We start from the raw sequence: 19,338 nt of genomic DNA, 5'->3' as shown, positions 1-19,338 counted from the left end.
TGAGAGAACACAGATTTTGTAATATAAATAATGAAACGTATTGCAATACTCACGTGCGTACGAAAAAGGTAGGCCATCTGACCACCGGAACTCGCCCTCGTGGACGGCATCCGTAGCCCCGATCCAGTAAACATCGTCAGTTCCGGCGCCAGGTCTGCGATAAAAAAATATATTCATAATGTTAGGTTAACATACATATGTTCTCGTCAGTCTTTATAATTTGAATAAATATTTACGGTTTCCATTTTTTTATTTTGATCTTTCAAAATCTAGTTCATATATTTTTGAGGATAAGACTTTGACTAGACAGTTAAAGTTATAAACATTTAAAAAGCCTTTTAATCAAAATATTTTAAAACACTAAAAATTTGCCTCATTGAAGCAGACAGATTGACAGTGACTCATTAATGTTCATCAAAGCTGTTACAATATAAATATTAAAAAAAAAACTGTAATATTTATAATAACTTACGCATGTATAAGGAGTTGGTCCATTATTTGTTGCTGACGCTCATTCAGTATGCTAGCAAGATGGCCGCCAATTTTAACGCACTCGTTCTCAGCTTGTCTCCATGCCTTTTTAGTTTCTCTTACAGCCATTATACAGAAATCTCCAGAAACCACCCATCCGTATTCACAATGCCCGATAATTTCTTCTACTGGCTTGTCCATCCACCAAACTTTCAACCACATCGCTGAAGAGTTTTTCTTAGCCAAAATACTTATATTAAGTCTGACAAAATTTCTCTCAGAAATAATTTGAACACTCCGCAAAGGATCTCCTGGTTGCGAGCAATGCTTCCATCTCGAATCGCCATCTATTAAGTTCAGCTCCATTCCTTTACAAAATGTATGTAAGTCCTCATGAATTATATTGGAATTCTCAGAATCCCTTCTGTTTATCGGTCCAGTGCCCATTTGTAGACGTAAAGCGACTCGGTTTCCATACGGAAGGTGAATTTTATACGAGCAGAATAATTTTGTTGTTGGGCCAACTTCGAACGAGCCGTTTCTTTCCGTCAGAAGAACATCGTGACAATGATCCACTAGACGATAAATCGCGGCGAACGTGGGTCGACCGTGGAGCTCTAATTCTGGATTGCTTAATGAAGACTGGTACAGATATCTTCTATTCGGAACTGGTATTTGTTCCAGCTTTCCACAAATAATTGGCGATGTTGGCGTGAACTTCACAAATCCACTGGAGCAAGGAACGTTTAATTTGTGTAAGTCAATGAGAAGCGCGTTTTTTGGTGAAGGCGGAGAGAAGAGCAAGCGGCACCCGTGGGTTTTCGGAAGATGCCCGGAATGGACGCGTCCAGATCTCATTGGTCGTATGTGTATTGCACAATCTGAAACAAATTAACTTTATCAAAATCTTAATATTATCCAAGCGATAAAAACTATTTATACCAATAGTAATCGAAGTACTTATAAGTAAAGGTTTCAGCTTGGACCGTTAGATAGTGGTTTCGTCTGATATACCTTTGTGAAACGCTCCACAAAGCACAAAGCACTTTCCGTCTTTATCTACGGCCACAACCATAATGACATTCCCAGAGTGCCGGCCTGGAAATTCGATGACGCTAATTTGTATTCCGTCAGTCTGTCGTTGTTTCTTTTGTATCGCTTTGAACTACACTAACGATCCGGATACATTTTAGCGTAATGAACGGTTTATATATAAGCCCTATTGAAGTAGAGTTTGTGAACAAAAATTAATTATTCCTTAACTATCGTAATTTGTATCGTATACAACATCAAATTAGTTAAATTAAATTTTGTGTTAGAATAAACAACCATAGAATTTCTAATCGCAATTTCAGGATATCGTGAACGTTAGATACAAGGTTTTAATTATATGCGTCTTTTTTATGATATACGTTGGCGGACGAGCAAATGCCACCTGGTAAGTGGTCACCACTGTAAGAAATATTAATCATTCCTTACATCGCCAATGTGCCACCAACCTTGGGAACTAAGATGTTGTGTCCCTTGTGCCTGTAGTTATACTGGCGCACTCACCCTTCAAACCGGAAGACAACAATACTGGGTACTGCTGTTTGGCGGTAGAATATCGCATTGGGGCTTTCACAAGTAGGCGAACAGGACAGATCTGTCTATTGTCAGTTCTACGGGTTTTTACCAAAATAAAGCAATTATTTTAAAGAATTGAGTTTTACTTACTGTTAATATGGAAAGTTTTGATAATATTACGAGAATGACGTCATCAATGCTTACGTCATTATTTTAAAAAATAATATGGTACCTGGGAAGCCGTCATATATTGTTATTATTCCCGTGTTTATGGTAACTTATGATTATATTCAAATTATTAAATAGTGTGGTAGTCCACAAAGTACAAGGTCAGGTTAATGTGCTTTCATTTAATTTAATTTACAAAATAGAGCTAGGTAGAGATTAGATTAAAATAAAATTAATTAAACTATTTCGTTGTAAAATTTTACAAAATAAAGTTATTTTTTAAATTAAGTACACATTGCACACGACATGCTTAACTGCGTAATGTATGTATGACAAAACGTAAAAAAAGTAACTCTGTCTGTATATATATTTTATTCCGGAATCTTTTGACGGAATTTGATGAAATTTGGTATGAAGCAAGGTCAAATCTCAAGGAAGGACTTAGAAATTTTTACCTAAACTTCAATTCTTCTTGGAAGTTTCACTTTTGACCACTCTGATCATGATCGTCTTAATTTTTAGGGCAGATTTTACTAGTCATTATATATTACAACTATATATTATATCATACCATACATAAGACTGTAGTTTTAAATATATGAGAAAATGTGCTCGAAACTTGAACAATTTAATTTGTAGGGAACTTTGTATAACGGGAATCACTAAAGGGCTTCTTGCTACTTTATGGTTCTTTAAGCTGATCCCGAACGTATAGTGAATTCTTAAAATACCTTTTTTTACAGTCATGTGTGAGACAATATACATTTATGATATGATTTCCTTTTCTATATAACATTTTTGCTTTTATTATTTTTCCGTTTTACATCTGAGTATCATAGTAACATTTAAAATAAGCAAGGGCCTATTGACCCCCCGTTGCTGGACTTCCCTCCTTTTAAGGAGGTTTTGGGGTTATTCAACCACACTGCTTCAATTCGGTTTGATACTTAGGAGATGTTCATCCGTCTTTTACAGTTTTTCTCATGTGTCCCTTCATAGTCAGTTAATTTAAAGTTAATTAAAAACACAAACTATACGTTAATACAGTAATTGTCGACAAATTTTAATTTTAGCAATTCAAATCGAATCGAATGGTTTTAAATTCGAGGTTCAATATTATTTATCAGGGTTATACTTTACGAAGTTTTATAAAACACAAAATGTAGATTACACGGTTCATATACATATGTCTTCATGTATCTTAGAGAACCTAGGAATAATGTAGCTTTCTAACAATAAAATTTTTGTTCCACTTGGATCATTTGTTTGTGAAATTAAACAAATATAATATTTTACCATTTTTTTTAGTATTGAAACACTTTTTTTTTTATAAATAAATAAATATTGGACATCATATACTATGATCTAAAATTGATCTAAAACGAAAATCAGAAGTAACGACGGTACCACAAACACCCAGACCCAAGACATCACAGAAAACTAATGAACTTTTTCTACATCTAGTCAGCCGGGAATCGAAATCGGGACCTCGGAGTGGCGTACCCATGAAAACCGGTGTACACACTACTCGAACACGGAGGTCGTCGAACACACCAATCTTTGTATTATTTTTATTAATAAGCATTAGATATAATACGTAGATTTTATGTATTATATTGTGTGTGTTAAGGACAAACTGTTTATATTATATTAGGTTGTCAACACACTAAACTTGGGTATTGAATCTTGTCCCAAGTTAATCCTCCACGGACCACATCCGGGTTAGTTTATGGTATTACATGTAGTTGTTTATTAGTTGATCTTTGTTTATATTTACTGAAATTTCATGGATATTTCCTTACTAATGTTATACTTAACCTCCCACATTTGTGGGCCCTTTCAAATGTGGGAGGTTACGCACAGCAGCGAATGACTGAGTGATATATAAAACTACACTAACAAACTACTTATGTTTGTATGTTTGTTATGGTATCATTATTCATGAGTATTGAACAGATCGTAATAAAATTTGATATTTAGAAATGTTTTTTTCGTTTTTGTTTTTATGTCATATATATGAGAATATGGGCCACCCTATGGTAAGTGGTCACCACCGCTCATAGACAATGACACTGTAAGAAATTTAAGCCATTCCTTACAATGCGCCACCAACCTTGGGAATTAAAATGTTACGTCCCTTGTGCCTGTAGTTACACTGGCTCACTCACCCTTCAAACCAGTACTCTTGTTTGGCGGTAAAATATCTGATAAGTGGGTGGTACCTACCCAGATGAGCTTGCACAAAGCCCTACCACCAATTATAAAGCCGGAACTTTTAAAATAAAAAATGACGTAACTGTAGCGGCGAGGAATACAAGTTATAAATAAATATGGGAATTTGTATTTATTAATAATATATATTTTAATTTATATATTGACAAGATTGATGCAACAAATGCACATTCGATTGATATCAAACTTCAATATAAGACTATTTGATATACTATACAGAGATATATAGTTCATGATGGGTGGTAGCATATTATATATTCTACCGCCAAATAGCTACCTAGTATCGTTGTGCTCTGGTTTTATAGAATCAGTCAGTTAGTGTAACTACAGGCACAAGGGACATAAAATCTTAGTTCGAAAGTTGGTCGCACATTGACGATGTAGTCAATTGTTAATATTTCTAATGGTGCCAAAGTCAAAGTCAAAGTCAAAAATCTTTATTCAATATAGAAGTGTTTACACTTGCTTATTGATTGTCAAAAATCTACCACCGGTTCGGAATTTAGCACCTCGGACCTGAGAAGAACCGGCGAAAGAAACTCAGCGGGATATAAATATAAATAAATATTGTACAACATCACATACATTACTCTGGCCCCAATGTAAGTAGCTAAAGCACTTGTGTTATGGAAAATCAGAAGTAACGACGGTACCACAAACACCCAGACCCAAGACAACATAGAAAACTAATGAACTTTTTCTACATCGACTTGGCCGGGAATCGAACCCAGGACCTCGGAGTGGCGTACCCATGAAAACCGGTGTACACACTACTCGACCACGGAGGTCGTCAGTTAGTAGTCAGGGATATATATATATTTTTTTTTTTTTTTAACCATTATTATGTACAATGATAATTATATTTTAGTTATTTGAAGCAGCCAATGTCTATAAGCGGTGGTGACCTCTCACCTTAAGGTGGCATATTTGCCCGTCCCACCCATCGCTATAAGTCGATGTATATAAACTTCAATACCGGTCCACCAACCGAAGTTTGTATTTATATTTATATATATCGGGCAATAACCCCCTTTGCTAGTATCTACGAGTATATAAAGTATATTTATTTATACAAAAATTAAATTATCGAATATGACCTCGGTTTCATTGCAACAATGACGAAGTTTAAAAAAAATATTCTACTAAGGATTTCAAGCTATTGTTCTCTAGGCCTCTAGGCTAAGTCGTCTCTGAAAGCCAGATAATTTTATAATTGTTTCATAAAATTAAATTAGTTTTATGAGCAAGTTCCATTAGCCTAACATAAATTACTTAACTAATGTTAGGGACAGTGCTCATTGTGGTTTTAGGAGTAGTTTTATTGGTCGTTTAAATTTTACTAGTATTCTCTTTGGGATCGAAATTCGACCATAATCATTATTCACCATAAGACGAAAAAATTGTTTCGTATATTTTTACTCTTACTTTCAGAAGAGTTAAATATAAATAATAAATATATTGGACAACATCACATACATTACTCTGATCCCAATGTAAGTAGCTAAAGCACTTGTGTTATGGAAAATCAGAAGAAACGACGGTACCACAAACACCCAGACCCAAGACAACATAGAAAACTAATGAACTTTTTCAATATTTATTTATTTATTATTTATAATTAAAGTTTGAAGGCAAACGCAATAATAGTGGATACACATTGTTGACTTTGCTCGATTAAGCGTTATCGATAAATATGCTGCGCGTAAACCTCACACACCTGTGCCCTGTAATTGTGGCGAAAAGTGTCACAAATCAGCACAATGTCTCGCCTCGCACTAATTGGTAATATTACAGAGGTGTTGCATCGTGGTTTACGCGCATCGATAGAATAAAATTAAAAAAAAAATCTGCAAAAATAAGCCGAGAGCTTTCTTAGATATTTCGTTATTTTACAATCTGATTTAAATGTAAAAAAAAAAACGTTTGATAAAATTACTTTTTATTGTGTTAATTTTTTTTTGATAGGATGAGGTAGTGCTACATGTCATACATCTTAACATTTATATTTTTATAAGTTTTTTTTAGCAGAGAAAACGTACAAAATGAAGTGTTAGAAATATATAAAATCACATGGCAGTTACACTGAATAAAATGTTTCTGGAACCGTATGTAAGATGGGTTCCCGAAATAAATCTGTCGAACGAAATGTTACGGGGTATCCAATGCTGAGTATAAATTTGATAATAAAATTTTATAATCTAGTACATTTGCGATTTATTGTTATAAAACTCATCGAATCCCAAAAACAATTTGGGTTTTTTGGTACTGCACACTTAACACTTTTAGGGATTGGTCACAAGTCCTAGTAATTGTTATACCGACTTTAGACGTTTACTGTACCTGAAAGTGTTAAGATTTTGTTTTTTTTTTTGTATTGTCATATACATCGATGGCCTAGCTATCTAAATAGCTAGATAAATGGGCCACCTGATAGACAGTGGTCACCGATAAAGGTACTGTAAGAAATTTTAATCATTTCTTACTTAACCAGTGACCAATTTTACATGACTACCAACCTTGGGCACTGAGATGTTATGTACCTTGTGCCTGTATTTACACTGTCTCAATCAACCTGTGAACCAGAACGTATCTGATGAGATTAATCACGAAGCTCTACCACCAAGTAAGGAAAGATCCGTCATCCTTTTTGTCATTGCTTTTGGAAAAGACAATAGAATGAGCCATTAAATATTGCCGCTATTACAATAAGGTCAATAAACATAACATAGACATAATCAGCCTGTAAATTTCCCACTGCTGGGCTAAGGCCTCCTCTCCCGTTGAGGAGAAGGTATGGAGCATATTCCACCACGCTGCTCCTATGCGGCTTGGTGGAATACACATGTGGCAGAATTTCGTTGAAATTACACGATGTTTTCCTTCACCGCCGAGCACGAGATGAATTATAAACACAAATTAAGCACATGAAAATTCAGTGGTGCCTGCCTGGGTTTGAACCCGAAATTATCGGTTAATATGCACGCGTTCTAACCACTGGGCCATCTCGGCTCGTAATAATAATAAGGTCAAAGTAAAACAAATGAATCAAATCTTTAATCTTTGAAGCTCAAGCGGCTCAAAAACATAATCAACACTAGCAACTAACTAGTTAGTGATTTTGGATTATAATTTGTGTAATACGTTTTAGTTGGCTGGAGGAAAAAAAAATCCTAATTTGAGTTGTTTATTTTTTATTTCTACATTGAGCGTCGTAGAGTTTTCTATTTTAGTAATTAGGTCAATAACGTTGCTCATAGAAGGTAACTCTATAATTCTGGTTGAATAAATAATGAAGTGGTAGTATAAAAAATTAACTACTGAGGGTTATGAATCATTGAATCATAAACGTCTGTGACGATGGAGCCGAGATGGTCTAGCGGTCATGAGTCTTTACTGAAGACTGCATGTTCAGACGTGAGCAAGTCTCAATGAGCTCACTTGTCCTGATTTGGGCTTAGAAATTTTAATAAAATGCATATGTATGTATACACGGTACATATATCTAAATAACATTTTTTACAATTTTTGTCTGTCTGTCTGTCTGTCTGTCTGTTTGTTTTGGCTAATCTCTGGAATGGCTGGATAGATTTTGACGGGACTTTCACTGGTAGATAGCTGATGTAATAAGGAGCAACTCAGGCTACTTTTATTTTAGAATTATATGTAAAATAATAATAAAGTCACGCTTTTTTATTAAATACAAACGCGCACGAAGTCGCGGGCACAGCTAGTAAATTATATTAATTTTAATGAACACGAACAACAAAGCCGCAGGTTCAGGTAGTAGTTAATTAAATTGGTAACTATGTAAGGACATGATACGAACGCTATTTCTCGTAGTGTTTTAGATACTATGTTTCGAATAAAATAACGTCATCAACAACATTCGATTTAACGATGTTGTTGATGACTTTATTTATTTAATATACGGCTATGAAATTCTTGGCTGTTTTATTGTAGCTCAGGTAGGCTAAGCAAATGGGTCATGGTAAGTGGTCACCACTGCCCATAGACATTAACGCCGTAAGAAATTTGAATCAGTCCTTTACATCCCTAATGCGCTTCTAAGGCTAAAAGATTGATTTGTATACCGTGACGGCAAATGACATGACTGTATCTAATACCTTCAAGCCTAATCTCCTCTGCCGCTATCCCTTGTCTTAATTCGTTATAAAATAATATAAGTAATAATTGTTTAATTACAAAATTATTATTATATTTATTTTCCTGTATATGTATTTATTGGTTTTCTCTAACCAAATATAATTTCAGTAAACATCAATTCCACCAATGCCGGGCATCCGAGAAAGGATATTTACAATAAGCAATTAACACGACAACCGAAACAGTTGAACGACTGGTTGAAAACTGGCTCTGGTCTAATAATTATTCTTAAAAAATAGCAACACTTATTTTAAATAAAAACTTTTTGCCGAATCGTTAGCGCCATGTCTGAGACACACGAACGAAAGAATTGCTCATTTAATTTTATATCATATTAATATTTTGATTCCAATCTTAAGAAGTTAACTCTCTAACTAACATCTCTAACTATTTATATTTTCTGATTCATGTGTTCTAGCCGCTAAGCTATCATGGCTCTTAATTGCATACATAATTGAATTGATTATCTTAAGTGATGTAGCTTTGATCTCTATTTATAGGCTATGGCACCTCCGACAAATAGATTCAATTACTTGACAAACTACAAAACCGAGGCTTTGGCATCGTTTCCCGGAGTCGAGTGTCTCTTCAACCAAACAATTTGCAAATTGGAAAATTTAAGTCTTGCTACTGATATATTTATTTATATGTTGATAGTAAACTCGAATAATTTGCTTACTTTTTTAAACGGGCCACCTGATGGTAAATGGTCACTACCACCAATGGACTTTTGCACTGTAAGAAATATTAACCACCCTTTGTGTTTGTAGTTACGTTTGTTCAATCACCCTTCAAACCGGAACACAATAATACTAAGTAAGAGATACATAAATAAATAAAAATATTGCTGCTTGGCGGTACAATATGTGATCAAGGGGTCAATTCTACTAACTTATAACGGTATGATACGATCCCGATCTTATTCCGAACTTTAACTTTAACTTCCGTTTTACCCCCTTAGGGGTGGAGTGTATAATGCCTACGTATGTACGAGTACGAGTGTATAATGCCTCTTTAGGGATCCTACTGGACAAATTTCAAGTTTGTAGGTGTTATAATTTCTGTTATTTCGTATTTAACAGGGAGTGGTATTTCGTTATACGATACGAGACGAGACGATACGATCCCGATTCAACTTCGACTGCACCGCAACTGGATGGTATCGGATTACGTTCCGATTCGATTAGGTGACAATTTGTTATTAAGAATGGCACCCAGGCGCTTTCGCCAAGTGAAACTTACTAATTCCCTCCCGGTTCATATTTTTGACGAATTATTAATATCATTAACCTGTGAGTGAGGTACGATTAAAAAGCCGTCCCTTTAAGTTTTTAGAATCGATTGTAATCTCGTATAAAATTATACGTAAACAGAAACGTTAAACAATGAGAAATAATAAGTACAGTATTTATTATAAAGAAATATAATACTAATATTTAGAAATGTCTGTCGCTAGCAAATGAAACATTCGAACCTCGGAGTATATTGTATATATTTTTCAAGTATTATAGTTTCGTTGCTTTCACAGATAATAGGGGCGTTTGTTAATTTTTACGATACCATGACGCGATGTTTTATTTTTTCATATTTTTTAATTTGACTAGGTTATGTTCGGCTCGTTGTAATACTTTTTTACTTTTATTTATTCGACTTCCCGTAAAAGTAAGTTGGTGTTTCGAGATTAGTTTTTTTTAGTGCATGAAACGATTTCTAATAATTATAATGCACAAATAAAAAAAAAAAGAAACTAACTAATAAAATAAATAACTAATAAATAACTGATGATCAAACTGTTTTTGTTACTCTGTGTCTATGAGTTTGCATTTCTTATCGCTGTTTTGTACGCAATTATTGTTGCGTACAGGGTATGTTTTAAATTTCTTGTTTAAAGCAAAATTTACTGTAAGAATATGTTAAACTTGAAAATATGTTAAAAGTGATACATTTATTATGATTGTCGAAGTTTTCATTTAAAATATGTTTATAGTCATAATTTTCTCAAGTAAGTGAAATGTAATTTCTTTTTGAGAAATAAAGTATCTTTGACCATATAATTTGCACAATGTTGAGTTTTCAAGCCTATGGTTTTCTTATTTTGTCATATAAAAATTATAACACATATTTGCACTAAGAAATTGAAAATAATAAAATAAATCAATAGTGTAAAAAAAATCCATACAAAAAAGTAATTATTCTTTTTAGGAGTTTTCTTTTAAAATGATAATAATCTACATATATTAATAATTATGCGTTACTCGTGAAGTGATGCTCGCTCGTGCACTGTCTATTCTATGTCAATTCCAGAAACGTTCACGGGTCGCGGCCAACACCGACTGCACAAAGTTATATTTGAACGAACAATACTTGAAGTCATACAATACAAATTCAAGATATATTTATAGGCACAAGTAGACTCTGACAAAAACTTTTGAATCGTCATTTTACAAGATTATATTTGCTTGGTAGATCTTAGTGCAAGCCCGTCTCTGTAGATACCATCATATATTGAACCGCCAAGTTTACTAAGTAATGCTTAGTATCATTGTGTTCCGGTTTGACGGAGTGAGCCAGTGTTACTACAGGCACATTGGTGATGTCTATGGGTCTCGGTGACCACTTATCACCACGTTGGCACATTTGCCAAAATATATGAACTAAGATGTTATGTTTATTGTGCCTTCAAACTTATAGTAGGTATTTTATGAATAGACCTAGGTCTTTTTTGTCCTAGGACAAAAAATGTACACCAAAAACTCCAGTAAATTGTGAAAAAACTATTGTCGATAAACGGAATTAACATTATAACATAACGCATTAACACTCAAAATTTAAATATTACATAAATTGATGGTAAAAATTAAACAGTAAAACATTCTCGTTTAAGCTTTATAATATTTTAGAAAATAAACTTTATTATGTAACGTGTAATAATCTGTGTCAATTTTCTCGTGCTGCTGAAATAGCGAGGAAAATTTGAATATCATATTAAACTTGAACAAGAAACAACATTACGCCAAGTTCTCACTTGTTTTATTTTTCGGTGTCGTTTTCCATTTTCGTACATTGACATTTTAAAATGAAAATAATAATAAGTATCTAAGTGTAAATTTCAGAAGTATTCGTTTAAAAAAAAACCAGACAATCAACATGCCCAGTATATAATGACCTGTAAACCAAGTTTAAAATATAGTTGTACTTTTTCTTCTTTGAACAAATAAATATGTTTGAGAGTTAGATAAAAATACAAGAAAGCGTATATAACAAAAAATTATTAAAAACTTCAGATAGGAATATATAAAGAAGTATTGCATAATATTTAAAAATAAAAAAAAAAAAATCTGAAAAGATTCGATTAAATACATCAATCTTTATTCGAAATCGCTAGTTCAGGTCCTGAAGAGCATCACTTAAATTTTTACGGCCTTTTCTTGTGATTGTTTCTTTCCGTTTTCGATTGTAAAGGAAAACTTGAAAAATCAGCACTCGTCAATTGAAATCCTGCCACTTGTGAATCCACCAATTCGCAGCAGCAACGTGGAATACACTTCAAATATTTTCGTTAAGAGGGTTACTTAACTTATAATATCGTATTATTTGATTATGGAGGATGGTGATATCGTCCCGACTTCGACTTCAGACTTGCCAACAGCGCGAGACATAGAAAAGTGTCCAATTGCGCAAACACATGTGGCTTATTCCCTCAGTCAAATAATCCGCTAGGACGGCATATCATATCAGACACAACCAAAAAGACTTCAGATGTAAGGAAGTGTAAATCGCCTGATTTGGGGTTAGAACCCAGGACCTCGGGATTTGCGGGTCTTGAGGATAGTTAAAGTGCAGTAGGTGTTCCCATATTAATCATAGTGTCTTGGACGACGCAAAGGGAACGTTTCGTTTGTGTGAACGTATCTTACACAGTGCATCTATCAACGTCAGATCTTATATATTGTGAAACTTTTATGAAAACAAATAAAACAAAGATGTCTCTTAAAATAAATGGAATACTTAGAAATACTGTTGTTATGTTTTTTTCGTTTAAATTTCTGAGTTATGACAGCTGTCACGTTAAATAAGGGTAATCATTTTTTACGGCGAATAATTATATCAATTTTCAAAATATAATTGCGAATGACGTTTTTATTTTATTATAAAAAAGGAATATTGTACAATAAGTCTTGAAATATTACAATTTTTGCTTTATTTAAGTTTTTGCATTCCAATGACAAGAAGTTAAAAAAAATTAAAGTATAATCGAAATAAAAAAAGTATCTTGACAAGTCTGCCACAAGCGCTCCGCCTGAGCGTGTTGTTAGCCATCGTGATCAATATTTTTGATGACTATATTTTTTTTTTGTAATGTCATTCTGTGGAATAGGTTCTTTATCTCAGATTCTTCACTTACCATCTAAAAAGTTTTATTTTTTAGAGCTTTGTGAAGGCCCTTGTGAAATTTATGCCCTGCCCGTCTTCATTTGGGTGAAATAAAAATTTTAGAACAAAGACAGATTTGTAACCTACCGATCCAATGTAAGCTACCCAGAGCCCAACACAAAAAAAAATTTCATCGAAATCGTTCCGACCGTTAAGAGGAGTTCAAGTACACGCATAATCATCCTCCTGCCCTTATCCCAATTTTACTTGGGGTCGGCGCAGCATGTCTTCTTCTTCCATACAAGTACACGCACAGAAGAAAATTTAAATTAATAATTTTACATTATCAATACTTAAATGAAACGAAATATGTTATAAATAAATCTCGAACTTACCTAGTCTTAAAGTTTTAGTAAAGAACACTTGGTAAATGGTGGCGCTAGTCGTTTTTCTATAACGTAACCTGAAACAAAGAGATAAACACATTAAAAGATAAATAAACAAACAGATTTCACTCGTTTAACTCGTGTTTCAAAATGAACAATATGTCATTCGACATCGTACAGTCTTCAGCACCCAAGTTTGTGCAAATTTTAAAATTTTTATTTTGAACCAGTCCCATAACTGGTTCAAAATTCTGATGATTGGAATGACGTGACTGTAAATGGAATGAAATATTTCTTTCAGTTTACACAAAGTATCAGTCATTTCTAATAACTCACTAGATTTTAGTTCCTAACCTGTGATAGATCTCCTGTGACAGAAGTTCTTTTTACGTAACAAGGTATTTTTTTACCAAAGATTCTATAAATGTATGTAGTTATTACATTTAAAAACTTTCAATTACTTTATTAACTTTTAATAACATAGCATTTGCACGAATGAAGAAGCGTAATATAGGACATCTAAGAACCCAGAGTTTAGACGCAAAGTCCAGCTTCAACAGAAATCATTTTGTTTGTACTGAATGGTCAGCTGCTCTACCTGTCTGTCTGTTTTCGTAATAGATATAATTACTAATGCACCAAGTTGCGAGCATAAAAACTCATTATATATACAATATAATGGAACTAAAAAAACTGCTTAAGAGCTTATATAAAAGAAAAGAAAAATACTATCTTTCGATCTCTGTGTAGATTATTAAACTTTTTGCCCACGAGATCAGCTTTCTTCTTTATTTAAGACCGATGACTTTGCCTTTAGTAAGAAAAAAAAATAATAGCAAAATTTCGTAATTAAAATTCTAATTTTGTTCCAATTAAGCTATAGATTTCTTCAGATAATTAGTAGTAATTACGAGTACTCCTGCTCGTGGTTTCTGTATAGTTCTAATGCTGTATATTTAAAGATTGAACGTACCAATGGGCGTATGTACTATGGCGTCCTGCCATTTTCAAAGAGAAAGTTTGAAGTTTATTTACAACAAGCTGCTCCAATGCAGGTGGGTCGGATATACATGTGTCAGATTTTCATTCGACACGTGCGGATTTCCTCACGATTATTTCATTTAACGTGGTGGATTTTTGTAGATTTCCGAAACAAGACATACGCCAGTCATGAATTTTTGAAATACGTTTGGTATTCATATATTCAATTGCGAATATAATTTAAGGCATTTTCTGTCCCCGGTGGGAAGGCTTTGTGTCATCGTTGTGAAGCTTTGTTTGGGGTCTGGTCGGCTGCTACTCCGATTTACCGACGAATTGTAATAGTTTGTTATTTCAAACGTAAATTCAAATAATTCGAGCTGGCCTGAAGCGTGAGTGAGTCAGTGTATCGAGTGGTTGGCAAGTGTATTGATGATGTTAGAAGTGTGTTATACTTCTCGGAATGCCAATATGTATAAGCAAGAAAGAATGCGGTATTCCTTTAACCAGTTTAGATGGATACAATTTATTAATTTGCTTGTCTATCTACGGTAAATAACAAACTAAAATTAGCATGTTAAACATTATATAATGTTTATGTCAAAATACACGTAGCACACATGAAACGACGTACTTATACCAGTAATTGTATTCTCTGATTGGTGACTTTAATATATTCGTAATTATAAACTAAACAAATTTCGAATCGATAGGCCATATGGAAGGTAGTCAGATCCCCTCATCGACTATAGAGCTGCTGATTTTCAAACGGCTGAACAGATTTTCATGAAACATGGCTAAGAACACTCGGGATAATATTATCTACACAAAAAAAAAAACTTAACGAAAATCGGTTCATCCGTTTGGGAACTGAGATACCACAGACAGATACTCAGATACATGGACACGTTAAACTTATATACCCTCTCTTTTTGCGTCGAGGGTCAAAAACCGTTTTGAGCGATTTACAGCTAATAGGATAAATAGATTGTATCAAAGGCATGTTATGCTGTGTTCAAATGCTATGACAATGCTGCGTTTGATATGATAACTGACGATGCTTGTGACAAATGTTTGATGTAGTGGCCATGTATCTTGATTTAATGTTGGGCGCCATTTCCCTCACATGATAGACTTTTGCTGTTAATGTTGAAATAATCTTAAAAAAAAAAAAATACACTTCTCTGAAATCTGGTTTTGTTAATAAATGAAAAATATACCGATGTGAAATTTGCACAGCTTTATCGACTTCATTTTCAAGGTTTACTATTTTGAGTGCATTTCACCACCAAATGAGGGAATTCATTTTTTTTAAAAAGTAAGTAGGTGAACGTGTCATCTGATAGTTTATTCTACCTCGCTACTGTAATGCGGGTTGAATACATATGTGGCAGACTTACATCCAACTCATAGGTTTTCTCACAATGTTTTTCTTTATCACCGAGCATGAGATACATAACATAAAAAACATAACATAATCAGCCTGTAAATTTCCCACTGCTGGGCTAAGGCCTCCTCTCCCGTTGAGGAGAAGGTATGGAGCATATTCCACCACGCTGCTCCAATGCGGGTTGGTGGAATACATATGAGGCAGAATTTCGTTGAAATTAGACACATGCAGGTTTCCTCACGATGTTTACTTCACCGCCGAGCACGAGATGAATTATAAACACAAATTAAGCACATGAAAATTCAGTGGTGCCTGCCTGGGTTTGAACCCGAAATCATCGGTTAAGATGCACGCGTTCTAACCACTGGGCCACCTCGGCTCTGAGATACATGAGATACATTTTGAGCACAAATTAAATACTTCATAAATCAACGGGTTAAATACCTAATCACCGAATAAGATACACGTGTTCGAACCACTCGACCATCTCGGCGCGGTTGTCGTCACTTACTTTTTTTTTTAATTTAACAACACCGTTGGTTACCATGTCGTGAAAAACACCGTTCTAAAATTTATATATGTAGTGCCAATAGTATTTTTATCTAACATCGTTTACATACGGCCCGATGCACATGTCGTATTTATAGTATGGGTGACTTTTTTGTCATTTATATATTCCAATTTTATAATACACAATAGAGCATTTTAATTATTTATCTTGACATTTATAAAATAGAAAATTAATATAAATAACATACACATATAAATGAGTTACATCAACTCTCTGATTAAGTCAGACTCCGAAAGAAAATACATTTTATTTTGTAATGCGAGATATATTCTTAAAAATGTCAGCCTTCGCACCAACCTGTATAGGTTAATGAGCTCTCTTGTAAATGTACTCGTGGTATGGAACAAATGCAGCTAATTAAAAACCAAAACACGCAAGAACTGGATACAGTAGAGCTTTGAATAAAATTTCGAATTTTAATAAATCTCTATCGTGAATATTCGGAGGAAACATAGGTTTTTTTTTTTTTTAATAATTATGAAGTATAAACATGCCAATTTTAAAAGCGAAGGGCAAGATTTGTTGTTATTTTTTCTGTTAATAGCGCCTTGGTTTCATCCCTTAACCATTTCATATAATAATCTCACCGAATTTTCCGTGATAAATACATTTTACTTTAAACAGATTTTTATATATAAAGATAAAAATATTGCTTGAATCGATCATACGTTTTTATTCTCCTCGACATTTATATGTAATTGCATTTGTCGTACTCATGAGAGACTTCAAGATTATTTGAAGAAAAGTTTACTTTATCATAAAAAGTAACAGACTCTAAATTTCACATCGAGGAGAAGGTTTTGTAGCTTATTTCACTTCGAGGATTCACATGTGACAGAATTTCATTGGAACTAGTCACGTGCAGGTTTCCTCACCGCCGAGCACGAGATGAGCCATAAACAAATAAAGCACATGAAAATTCATTGGTGCTTGCCCGGGCCCACCACCATAGCGCGATCACGGCTACCTTTACTTTACCGAATATTTATTTAATATCTACTTAATAACATTTCAAAATTGCTGACTGAAATGTATGCACATGAATTGATTTATTGATTTACTATGGAATATATTTGCATACTTAATATATCCATGGAATTGGGTAGGGCTGAATTCTAACCCATCAGGTGTCACCCACACCTTATCACCACACAAACTCGCTATTGATGCGTTCTGGTTTAAAAAGTGAGTCAGTCAGGATAACTACAAACACAACGGACATTACATTTTAGTTCCCAAGGTTGGGAGCGCGTTGGGGATGTAAGGAATGATGTATGTTAACATCTTGTGACAATTTTTTCCGCCTACCTAATTCATCAAAACAAACAAGCAAGCAATTTCTTTAGCCTTATAATATTATACTTGGTGGTAGGACTTTACCCACTCATCAGATATTCTACCGCCAAACAGTAGTACTCAGTAATGTTGTATTCCGGTTTGAAGCGTGAGGCACTACAGACACAAGGGACATAACATCTTAGTTCCCAAGGTTGGTGGCGCATTGGTGATGTAAGGAATGGTTAATATTTCTTAAAGCGCCATTGTCTATGGATGGTGGTGACCACTTACCATCAGGTGGCCCATTTGCCGCCAACCGATACCATAAAAAAATTTTAGTATAAATAGACATACAGATAAAGTTTTATCTCCGCGTGTAAATACTGTAACACAATGGCTTCAAAAACCCAATAGTAGCATTAAAAATATATATTGCACTCTGTGGCAACTTTAACTATAAAATAAACCGAAGGATTCAGCTTACATGGATTATATATTTTTACAGCAAAAATTCATGCTCGTAAATAAGGCATATTATCCTGTTTCAGATTTTATACGTACGAGTACATGATAGAGCTTTGATATATAGTATATCGTATACGTTGATTTTTAAGCAGGATAAAAATAAACAGCCTTTTTTATGATATATAGGTAGACAAACAAATATACTTCTATACGATGGTAAGTGGTCTACACTGCCTATATATAATATTAGTTTAATATATAATATTAGCGCTGTAAGAAATATTAACCATTACTTACATCGCCAATGTCTCAACAACATTGGGACCTAAGATGTCCCTTGTGCCTGTAGTTACACTGGTTGGCGGTAGAATATACGACGAGTGGGTGGTAGGCTAGTGCCCAGACAGGCTTGAACAAAACCAAACTATCAAGTCTGTAAATGTTCCCCTACTGTGATCTACTATTGAGTATGTTTGGAGTTTCATCCAGAACATGCAGATTCCTCGCGCTATTTTCCTTCGCAACCCTGCATGGGTTGAGGGATAAATACAAATGAAGAGTTCACCGGTTCTTGTCTGGGCTTGAAGTCGCTAATTTTCATTTAAGTTTCACTAAGTTTTAAATGTACTACTATGATTGTTAAATCACAGTTAAGGGCCTGTCCACATCTACACGTCACGTCCTCGTCAACGTGGAACGGTGAGGTAACGTGCTACGTTACGTTGCCGCGTCGTGCTGGTGCACTGTACGACAACGTCGCCGTGGGACTGCGCGTCCTGGCCCTTGCAACACTTTTTTTTGGCATTGGTAGCATTTCAATAGGAATCATATATCCCAACTATATATTATTATTATTTCAACCCGCTATAAGATGATCCTGTTAGAGTCACACAAGAAAGGCATCCACTAGCTTAGGCAAACGTATCTTTATACTAAAACTGTGTTACCTAAAATTTTCTGGAAGGCATGGGTTTAAATATGTCTTATGCATATTATGCCTTACATCTTTTAGGCAATTATAGTTTTAGATTGCAGTACTAACCATCACCGTCATAGTCAACCAAAAGTATAGAATGGTCATTGGTCAGTTATAAAAGATATATCTTTGTTAGTTTAGGGTTTTAATACTTATATTTGAAATGCAGGTTAACAAACGACAAGCATTTTATCTATTGGGCTGCCTCTTAATATCGATGTAGAGGTTCATGTGTCATGGAATTAAGTTTTAATTCGAATTTAAAAGGAGATAGGTGCCGTGTAGCGTCGCATTATTGAACTAATTTTGAGTATTC

At 34.2% G+C, this 19,338-nt stretch overlaps 1 protein-coding gene across 1 annotated transcript in view; it reads right to left on the bottom strand.

Annotated features, from left to right (window-relative positions):
* LOC113394249 (uncharacterized) overlaps positions 1-19,338 on the bottom strand; it is a 305,225-nt gene that overhangs the window by 86,702 nt on the left and 199,185 nt on the right. Inside the window, exons 4-6 of the mRNA XM_064217365.1 lie at positions 13,371-13,438; positions 473-1,352; positions 54-154 (exon numbers count right to left, since the gene is read on the bottom strand). Coding sequence (XP_064073435.1) covers positions 54-154; positions 473-1,352; positions 13,371-13,438 — 1,049 coding nt within the window. The remainder of the gene's footprint in view (positions 1-53; positions 155-472; positions 1,353-13,370; positions 13,439-19,338) is intronic.

The sequence above is a fragment of the Vanessa tameamea genome, chromosome 16 (assembly GCF_037043105.1).
Source record: "Vanessa tameamea isolate UH-Manoa-2023 chromosome 16, ilVanTame1 primary haplotype, whole genome shotgun sequence".
NCBI classification, from domain to species: Eukaryota; Metazoa; Arthropoda; class Insecta; order Lepidoptera; family Nymphalidae; genus Vanessa; species Vanessa tameamea.
This window is presented reverse-complemented; position numbering and strand designations above follow the sequence as displayed.